Here is an 11,184-nt window from a genome sequence, read left to right as displayed (position 1 = left end):
ACAGTATAAACCACAACACAGTATAAACCACAACACAGTATAAACCACAACAGTATAAACACACTGAACAATGGTAGCAACGACCGTGTGCGAGATACGCATATTGACGGAAAGCGCACGTAAAATCTCGAAAATGGTTTGGTAGCAGCGGTAATTATTGTGACAATTATCAATACGGCGACTTTAAGTTGCAATCGACATCTGAGCATAGCTAATGTAATGCCTCAGTTGTAGGGAGTCGAGAACTGCCAACCTTGCCAGAAAAAGCTGGTTTTGTTACAGTTAAGCTAACAGACACAGACTAAAGTATGTGAGTATTTATTAAAACTCCACAACCAGTTTTTGTTTCTTTCTCTAGGACTGGTCCACGCGTGTTTCGCCGACCCACGACTTGTCCGGGGCGGTGTTGATAATGGCGACGGCACCCGTAGCGGCCACACTGTAGCTGTCGGAGGCTAAGCCTGAGGAGATAAAACATGTGATAGGGGATAAAACATAGAAGATGATAAAACATAGGGGATAAAACATGCAAGGCGGATAAAACATGATAAAACATAGGGGATAAAACATGCAAGGCGGATAAAACAGAAGATGATAAAACATAGGGGATAAAACATGCAAGGCGGATAAAACACAGAAGAGGATAAAATATAGGGGATAAAACATGCAAGGCAGATAAAACATAGAAGATGATAAAACATGCAAGGCGGATAAAACATAGAAGATGATAAAACATAGGGGATAAAACATGCAAGGCGGATAAAACATAGAACATGATAAAACATAGGGGATAAAACATGCAAGGCGGATAAAACATAGAACATGATAAAACATAGGGGATAAAACATGCAAGGCGGATAAAACATAGAACATGATAAAACATAGGGGATAAAACATGCAAGGCGGATAAAACACAGAAGAGGATAAAATATAGGGGATAAAACATGCAAGGCGGATAAAACATAGAAGATGATAAAACATGCAAGGCGGATAAAACATAGAAGATGATAAAACATAGGGGATAAAACATGCAAGGCGGATAAAACATAGAACATGATAAAACATAGGGGATAAAACATGCAAGGCGGATAAAACATAGAAGAGAATAAAACAGGGGATAAAACATGCAAGGCGGATAAAACATAGAAGATGATAAAACATGAGGATAAAACATGCAAGGCGGATAAAACAGATGATAAAACAGGGATAAAACATGCAAGGCGGATAAAACATAGAAGAGGATAAAATATAGGGGATAAAACATGCAAGGCGGATAAAACAGAAGATGATAAAACATGAGGATAAAACATGCAAGGCGGATAAAACACAGAAGATGATAAAACATGAGGATAAAACATGCAAGGCGGATAAAACATAGAAGATGATAAAACATGAGGATAAAACATGCAAGGCGGATAAAACATAGAAGATGATAAAACATAGGGGATAAAACATGCAAGGCGGATAAAACATAGAAGATGATAAAACATAGGGGATAAAACATGCAAGGCGGATAAAACATAGAAGATGATAAAACATAGGGGATAAAACATGCAAGGTGGATAAAACATAGAAGATGATAAAACATAGGGGATAAAACATGCAAGGCGGATAAAACATAGAAGATGATAAAACATAGGGGATAAAACATGCACGGTGGATAAAACATAGAAGATGATAAAACATAGGGGATAAAACATGCAGGAGAATATGATAGTGTAAAGTAGTCTGGCCTGAACAGCGCCCCACTCCGTCCGAGTAATGGTGGTCCAAGGTCATGCATAAACCTACATTCTTGATCTTGTCGAGTTGCTGGGACTATTTAACTGATCTATCAAAATAGGAGCATGGATACAATTTTACGCCGCTTTAATCATGGACTACTATTTAACCAAAACGGGTGGGTTTATTGCATGTTGGAGGGGTGACCTACCTCTCTTCTGTCGTCCAGGCGGCGGGGCGGACTTGCAGGAGTCCTGGAAATACATCAGCTCAGTTAGTGCTACAGCTCACTACAGCGACTCTACTACAGCGACTCTACTACAGCGACTCTACTACAGCGACTCTACTACAGCGACTCTACTACAGCGACTCTACTACAGCGACTCTACTACAGCGACTCTTCTACAGCGACTCTACTACAGCGACTCCACTACATACAGAGTTTACTCTAGCGCCGTTTGGGGCAGTGCTCAGGTTTTACCGGGTCTGTTAACACTGCATGCATACAGATTCTCCATGTCTAAAGAGTGCCGTGCTGTAAATATTTTCGCCAAAATAGAACCCCTGTAATATACTATTGGTTGTACACCTACCACGAGTGAGTGAGTGAGTGAGTGAGTGTGGGGTTATGCCGCTTTTCGCAATATTCCAGCAATATCACGGCGGGGGACACCAGAAATGGCCTTCACACATTGTACCCATGTCGGGAATCGAACCCGGGTTTTCGGCGTGACGAGCGAACGCTTTAACCACTAGGTTACCCGACAGCCCCACACCTCCCACGATATACCGTTGGTTGTACACTTATGTAGATTAACATCTAGTCTCTAAAATGAACATATCTCACAGAAACAGTATCTTAATAAAATAAAATATAAAGGAGACAAGCGACTTTAATAATTTTCAGATACTGCAGTATAATTAAATCTGCCCATCAATATAGACGTGCATTGACTGTATGACAGACCGACTTGTCAGGACATACCACTGGTGTACACCTACCCCGTCACACTCCGTGCCGCACACGGTGAAGTTGCACTCAAACTTGAGGATGGGGTCCACGTTGATGGTGAAGGCCTGGAAGTAGGGGCTGCGGGTCCTCTTGCCCGTGGTCCTGAAGCCCACAGTCTTGGGGAACACGATCCCGTCCCCGCACCTGAACACCGTGGTGTACACACTTGAATAAGTCGGGGGGGGGGGGGGGGGGGGGGGATTGTTTAAAGCAGGTGTAACATTTCATAATACGGGCTGTCGGATTTAAGGTGGTGAGATGGCGTCGAGTGCTGTGATTGGTCCGCGCTCGAACAATAACAAACGCTAATGGGGATATTTACCAATCAGAGCACTCGACGCCATTGAGCGCGGAGATTTGTTTACTTCCGTGACCCACAGCCGCGACGGAGCTAATATTTCGATAAAAATCACCCGATATAGGTACTAAATTGCAAAAGATGAAGGCTTGTGGCACCTTGAACATCGACCCACGCAATTGGGATATGATGACATGCATCAACCAAGTCGCCTTTCACGACAAGCATGGTTTGCGGAAGACCTGTTCTACCCCGGATCTTCACGGGTCTAATGTTATAAAGAATAGCGGGTTGGCCACTGAAGCTTAACATTCTGCATGAGATACTGGATACTGCAGGCGGACCACACACGTGACGTATCACGATAGCTGGTAGGCGGACCACACACGTGACGTATCACGATAGCTGGCAGGCGGACCACACACGTGACGTATCACGATAGCTGGCAGGGGAACCACACACGTGACGTATCACGATAGCTGGCAGGCGGACCATACACGTGACGTATCACGATAGCTGGCAGGCGGACCACACACGTGACGTATCACGATAGCTGGCAGGCGGACTACGCACGTGACATATCACGATAGCTGGCAGGGGAACCATACACGTGACGTATCACGATAGCTTGCAGGGGAACCATACACGTGACGTATCACGATAGCTTGCAGGGGAACCATACACGTGACGTATCACGATAGCTGGTAGGCGGACCACACACGTGACGTATCACGGTAGCTTGCAGGCGGACCACACGCGTGACGTATCACGATAGCTGGCAGGCGGACCACACACGTGACGTATCACGATAGCTGGCAGGCGGACCACACACGTGAAGTATCACGATAGCTGGCAGTCTGACAGTATGCTCTGTTAGTCGGGACTTGACCCTCGGGACCGCAACTCGGGGGTTGGCGGAGGAAGATTTTGAGATGCCGCCCAGCCATTGCTGTACTATACTTATGTGGGTGTATGTCAAGAACCCCGAATATAACAGCCTGGTTCTCTGGGTATGCTGCGCTGGCGCTACACTGAGCCAGGCTGTTAATGACATTGTTGTGGACCTACTGGTCGACTCCTGTGATGGAAAGACAGACACCCCAAACCCACATGGCCCGGGATACATGGCCCGGGATACATGACCTGGGATACATGGCCCGGGATACATGGCCCGGGATACATGGCCCGGGATACATGGCTGGACTTGTTCAGGTGGTCCAGGAATAGTGACAAGCCGAGTTAGTGTACAAGTGCTGCAATATTTACCCGGCTCTGAGGATGGAGTATCGCGCCCTAGAGCTGTCGATGGCGTCGCAGGAGACTGGTCGTATACCGGGCTCCGTCCCTAGGTCAACATCAGTTCAGTTGGAGAGTGAGTATCAGTGTTATACAGGAACTGGAGGGTGGTTTGCGGGACGCATTGAGCATGATTCCAAGTGAACAAGTAATTTATATTGAGAGTGACAAGTCCATGGTTCACACAAACTTGACTAAACCAATCAAGACATTTAAGCCTGATTTCAGAGTTATTAGGAAATTCGTAATTTATTTCATTGTCAGAATGTAATTACGCCATTAAAGTATTCAAATCTAAACAGAAAATAGTTTTCATGGTTGCATGATTATAGCCACATTCAAACGGAAGGCCTCTTCAAGCCCATGACAAATATGTCATGACCTATATGTCCGTGTGACAGGGCAGATTACCTCAATCCTACTTCTGTCACCCTGGTAACGGTTGTGTAGTGTAGGTTCTGTCACCCTGGTAAAGGTTGTGTAGGTACCTGTGTGAGGAACTAGCTGATGTGACGATACCTGTATTGACGGCCTTGAGCTGCACCGTCCTGCCCAGGTCCACGCTCCTTCCGTTGAGGTTGTGGCCGAGGACGTCCACCATCTTGAGGATGATGGTGGAGCTTGTGTCGCCTCCCACGTAGCTGTGGATCGCATTGGCTGCTAGGAGTCTGAAGGTCAAGGTCACAGTCAAACTCAATGGATGGCGGCAAGGTATGTGAGACAGCCAAGCCACAGGAAAACTGAACTTAAATCTGAGACGAGATAGAATGTGGACTTGTGACGCGTTTGACCTGAAATTGGTTTGGTTTTACGCCGCTTTTAGCAATATTCCATCAATATCACGGCGGGGGACACCTGCAATGGGCTTCACACATTGATCCAATTTGGAGAAGCGAACCCGGGTCTTCGGCGTGACGAGCGAATGCTTTCACCACTAGGCTACCCCACCGCCCCTTGACCTGATATTAAGAACTTGGTCCACATACTCAGCCATGCAATAAGTGGCCAGCAACAATATCGATAGATAATGAACCTTAATATATATTTACTCTTAAAGCGAGGTAAAATGGGGTTTAACGTCGCGTTCAAGGTTACCGCGCTTAGACAGCGTATGTGCATGTGTGTGCGTGCGTGCGTGTCCGGACTATTGCCGATTTGACAGTGCTAGCCCAATTAGATACTTTGCAACAGTTTAATATTGATGCCAAACTCAGACACAGTACCCCGACTCCGAGTAGGCCAGTCCTTTTTTAATCCCCTTAATGCCGGGCGCTAGGCAGTGTAACAAGTACCATCTGTTAACGTGTTTTGGTATGACGCGGCCGGGGATCGAACTCCCGACCTTGCGCTCCTCAAGCAAACCCTGTATCCACTAGACCACGGAGACGGTCAATTTACTATTGAAGGTTTGAGCGAGTGGGTTGTGTGGGGGGTTGTGAACAATATTACAGTTATATCACGGCGTGTCAGCTCAGTGTGGAAGGCCAGTGCTAAGTGATGCAGGTCTCGGACGTTCATCACGTTGGTGAAACCCTGGAGCATGGGTATGGTGCCGACAACCCTAAAACAATCGGGGCGAACCGGGATTCCATCCCACAATCATAGGTTTCTGGCGTGACTAAGGAACGCAACTCTGCACAGCGAATTGCGGAGCCTGAGGCGTCTGGGCCACCCGTGCCCCTCTACTCTCTCAAGAAACTGAACGGACCAACAGGAATTATTGCTGAAAATATTACCCAAGACCAATCTTGGTGAAAGTATTACGACTGATCTTGCTGAAGGTATTACGACTGATCTTGCTGAAGGTATTACCCACGACCGATCTTGCTGAAAGTATTACGACTGATCTTGCTGAAAGGATTACTGACGACTGATCTTGCTGGAAGTATTACGACTGATCTTGCTGAAGGTATTACGACTGATCTTGCTGAAGGTATTACCCACGACCGATCTTGCTGAAAGTATTACGACTGATCTTGCTGAAAGTATTACTGACGACTGATCTTGCTGAAAGTACTACGACTGATCTTGCTGAAAGTATTACTGACGACCGATCTTGCTGGAAGTATTACGACTGATCTTGCTGAAAGTATTACTGACGACTGATCTTGCTGAAAGTATTACTGACGACCGATCTTGCTGGAAGTATTACGACTGATCTTGCTGAAAGTATTACTGACGACTGATCTTGCTGAAAGTATTACTGACGACTGATCTTGCTGAAAGTATTACTGACGACCGATCTTGCTGAAAGTATTACGACTGATCTTGCTGGAAGTATTACTGACGACTGATCTTGCTGAAAGTATTACTGACGACTGATCTTGCTGAAAGTATTACTGACGACTGATCTTGCTGAAAAGTATTACGACTGATCTTGCTGGAAGTATAACTGACGACTGATCTTGCTGAAAAGTATTACGACTGATCTTGCTGAAAGTATTACGACTGATCTTGCTGGAAGTATTACTGACGACTGATCTTGCTGAAAGTATTACGACTGATCTTGCTGGAAGTATTACTGACGACTGACCTTGCTGGAAGTATTACGACTGATCTTGCTGAAAGTATTACTGACGACTGATCTTGCTGAAAGTATTACGACTGATCTTGCTGAAAGTATTACGACTGATCTTGCTGAAAGTACTAATCTTGCTGAAAGTATTACGACTGATCTTGCTGAAAGTATTACTGACGACTGATCCTGCTGAAAGTATTACGACTGATCTTGCTGAAAGTATTACGATTGACCTTGCTTAAAGTTTTACGACTGACCTTGCTGAAAGTATTACTGACGACTGATCTTGCTGAAAGTATTACGACTGACCTTGCTAAAAGGATTACGACTGACCTTGCTTAAAGGATTACGACTGACCTTGCTGAAACTTACTCGCGACTGATCTTGCTGAAAGTATTAGTGACGACTGATGTTGCTGAAAGTAATACGACTGATCTTGCTGAAGGAATTACGACTGATCTTGCTGAAAGTTTTTCGAGCGGTCTGTAAATAATCGAGTCTGGACCAGACAATCCAGTGATTGATATGATCATTGATCCACGTTATTGGGATACGATGACATGCGTCAACCAAGTCAGCGTGCCTGACCACTCGATCTGGTTAGTCGCCTCTTACGACAAGCATAATCGACTTTCACGGCAAGCATGGGTTGCTGAAGACCCAGAAAGTATTACTCACGACTGGGTGATCTTGCTGATCTTGCTGATGTCCTCCCCAGAAGGGCTGAATGTGCACGTGACAATGTACTCTTCCAGCCCATGATGCACCTGGCTTCCGAACAGCCCGTAGGACACCAGCACCCTGGCGGAGAAGATTCGCGTGTGCTGCCTCTTCTGGGTGACAGATAGATCGCAGCTGTTACAAACGTGGCCCACGACTACAGAGTGAGTGAGTGAGTTTATAGTCACCGAGCAATATTTCAGTTACTAGTATATCAAGGCGTGTCTGCTCGTGGGAGGAAAGCCAGAAGTAATGCAGGTGTTTGACGTTTACCATTTTGGTGAAACCCACAAGAATATTATGGTGCTGACAAACCAAGACAAACTGGGTGAACCGGGATTCGAACCCACGACCACACGTTTTTGGCACGCAACTCTGCACGTTAGACGACTGCTTAAAACTCTAAAGAGGTAGAAGTTGGTGGTTGGGGTAAAGTACGCAGAAGACGCAGGGGGGGGGGGGGGGGGGGGGGATGGGACCCACATTGAAGACGCAGGGGTTCGATTCTGTGAGGTAGGAGCCGGGGGGTGGGGGGTTGGGGGCTCATATTGAAGGCACAGGGGCTGACCCTTCTGTTGGATAGGAGAGCGAGACTCACATTGAAGACGCAGGGGTGTGATCCTCCTGTGGGGTAGGAGAAGGGGAGGACGTGGCTGACGCCGTCCAGTGTGGTGAAGTCAAACTTCTTGTTGCCGGCACACACGGCTCTGGCCTTGACGCTGAGGTCGGATATGATGGTGATGACGCCGTCACCGACATCGGTGGAGCCGCAGTCGGGGGTCACTGGGGAGACAGTTGGTTTAATGCTACAGGGCTTCAGTTACATCACAGCCTGGCAGCGTGAGGTCGGTGTAAAGAGATGAAGTGGGCATGGTGCTGACAACTTGGCGATGCCTTACGTCGCCAAAGGCCAAGCACCCATGCCAGCAGAAATATTAAACAGATTTCAGTTTTCATAAATGTTTGGCTTTGACTACTAAATTACAGAAATTAAAAAAAAGTGACCTGTAAGAAGAGGTTTTCAGGAGCGGAACTGGGTTTTTTTCAGGACCACCTTTTAAACCTTTTGGCTTCAGACATCTGGGCGGTCGATTTACCTACAGAGTCTTAAAGCGGTATACTGTTAGCAGACACTGACACCGACACCGATACCTACCCTGCATAATGTAGCCTGTGGGTATTGCCGCCCGCGCAGTCGCCTACAGGAAAAAAAGATGTAAAAACATCACCTTGTATGTAACGGCCACTGCACATGTGTGTTTCTACATCGCAATATATCAAGGTAGTGCTTTACGTGTTTGATGGAGAGCATGATATAATATCCAACTTTCGTTATAAAATATAAATAAAGTCTAATTCAAACAAATAACGGGATCGGGTGGTCAGGCTGATGACTTGGTTGATGCATGTCATCGATCCCAATTGCATGGATCGATGCTCATGATGTCAATCACTGGATTGTCTAGACCAGACTCGATTATTTAGACCGCCGTCTTAAAAAAACCAACCAAACAAACGAACGACTGATATTATGATCAACGTTTAACATCACCGGGGTACGATAAAATCACCCGCCCTTTTTCTTCTGCTCAAACGACAAGCAAAGGTTACTTTGCCCATTCTGTAAAGATCGGTCTGACGAAATGTTTAAAGAGAAACTATTTTTGTTTTTATATTTTATCTTTTTACATCACGCTATAATCACTTCTATCCGCTAGGAGTTGTCATCTATTTTCACAATAACTGACATGTTTGGCTGGAGATCAGACTTGGGTCTACACACAACAGGAGATGGGTACAAGATGGCGCCACTCACCGCGAGAAAGATGATCGCCAAGTAGACCGCCGTCATGGTGATGCTGCAACACAATACTTGGTGACACTGTTGCCTTCAACGATAAATAACAGATAAATACACATTGACATTTTACATATACACAGTCGTTTCATATTTTGAATTTACGAAACCTAAGCAAAAATGATGAGCGAGTGTTTCTAGACGTGTTCAGCAATTTCCAGGCATTTACGTCGACACACTAAGAGTTGGGAATTAAACCAGGCTCATCGGGGTGACGCGCGAACGCTTTGACCACAAGGCCACCTCACATTAATCACTAAACGTCCTTGACATTCTTTGATAACAGTTCAACAAGTTCTCAACGCGAAAAATATGTAAACCTTTTCAATCCCCCCCCCCCCCCCCCCAAAAAAAAAAACAACCAAAAAAACAACAACAACAACAAAATGGAATCCGCTAGATATATTTCTCACTGTATAGAAAATTGGAGAGAAAATGTCAACAACAGTACAACCTCACCTTTCCGTCTGTGGGCAGCAATGAGCGACACTGAAGCACGTGATTCATCAACCAGCACGTGCATGACGTCACACGCACTGTTGCATTGTGGCGCTGTGCTCTCGGTACCTGGGAAATATATACAGAAAACTACGGTTAAAACGAACACGCTCACAACGTACTGACGGATATAACGAACTTACTTTTTTGGTCCCGACTATTTGCTGTAGTTATACTGTATATATGCTTTTAACGAACTACGGTTATAACGAACTAAAATTAGTAGTACTAAGTACTGGAAAGCGCTAAGACTTTAATACTCCTGTCGTTGTGTATAATATAATCAACTGTTTCACCCTTTTCACCTTAGTGTCTCAAATGTTTCAATGATTGTAATAATCCAGGCCTCGTTACAGTCAGCGATCCTAGTGCTAAGACTTTAATATAGACTTCCGACTGTCATGGCACTAAGACTTTAATATAGACTTACGACTGTCATGGCGCTAAGACTTTAATATAGACTTACAACTGTCATGGCGCTAAGACTTTAACATAGACTTACGACTGTCATGGCACTAAGACTTTAATATAGACTTACAACTGTCATGGCACTAAGACTTTAATATAGACTTACAACTGTCATGGCGCTAAGACTTTAACATAGACTTACAACTGTCATGGCACTAAGACTTTAATATAGACTTACGACTGTCATGGCGCTAAGACTTTAACATAGACTTACAACTGTCATGGCACTAAGACTTTAATATAGACTTACAACTGTCATGGCACTAAGACTTTAATATAGACTTACGACTGTCATGGCGCTAAGACTTTAACATAGACTTACAACTGTCATGGCACTAAGACTTTAATATAGACTTACGACTGTCATGGTGCTAAGACTTTAACATAGACTTACAACTGTCATGGCACTAAGACTTTAATATAGACTTACGACTGTCATGGCGCTAAGACTTTAACATAGACTTACAACTGTCATGGCACTAAGACTTTAATATAGACTTACAACTGTCATGGCACTAAGACTTTAACATAGACTTACAACTGTCATGGCGCTAAGACTTTAACATAGACTTACAACTGTCATGGCACTAAGACTTTAATATAGACTTACGACTGTCATGGCGCTAAGACTTTAACATAGACTTACAACTGTCATGGCACTAAGACTTTAACATAGACTTACAACTGTCATGGCACTAAGACTTTAATATAGACTTACGACTGTCATGGCGCTAAGACTTTAACATAGACTTACAACTGTCATGGCACTAAGACTTTAATATAGACTTACGACT

The 11,184-nt window shown here is 44.8% G+C and overlaps 1 protein-coding gene across 2 annotated transcripts; it reads right to left on the bottom strand.

Moving 5' to 3' along the window:
- Positions 1–302: 302 nt before the first annotated feature.
- LOC124126880 (vitelline envelope sperm lysin receptor-like) lies at positions 303–9,960 on the bottom strand. Of its 2 annotated transcripts, none has more exons than XM_046490425.2 (10): positions 9,884–9,960; positions 9,383–9,455; positions 8,723–8,765; positions 8,165–8,349; positions 7,525–7,679; positions 4,848–4,996; positions 4,299–4,377; positions 2,725–2,878; positions 1,934–1,976; positions 303–461 (listed from the first exon to the last, which is right to left on the bottom strand). In XM_046490425.2, exons 2-10 carry the CDS (start codon positions 9,416–9,418, stop codon positions 355–357), a joined length of 951 nt encoding a protein of 316 aa, XP_046346381.1. In that variant the 5' UTR covers positions 9,419–9,455; positions 9,884–9,960; the 3' UTR covers positions 303–354. The 2 variants fall into 2 exon arrangements, with proteins under 2 accessions (XP_046346381.1, XP_046346382.1); XM_046490426.2 differs by having other exon boundaries at positions 9,383–9,425; positions 9,884–9,953.
- Positions 9,961–11,184: the final 1,224 nt, after the last annotated feature.

The sequence above is a fragment of the Haliotis rufescens genome, unplaced genomic scaffold (genome assembly GCF_023055435.1).
Source record: "Haliotis rufescens isolate VD_foot unplaced genomic scaffold, xgHalRufe1.0.p SCAF_9, whole genome shotgun sequence".
In the NCBI taxonomy this organism is placed as follows: domain Eukaryota; kingdom Metazoa; phylum Mollusca; class Gastropoda; order Lepetellida; family Haliotidae; genus Haliotis; species Haliotis rufescens.
Note: the sequence above shows the minus strand (reverse complement) of the source record. Positions and strands in the feature narration are given on the sequence as shown.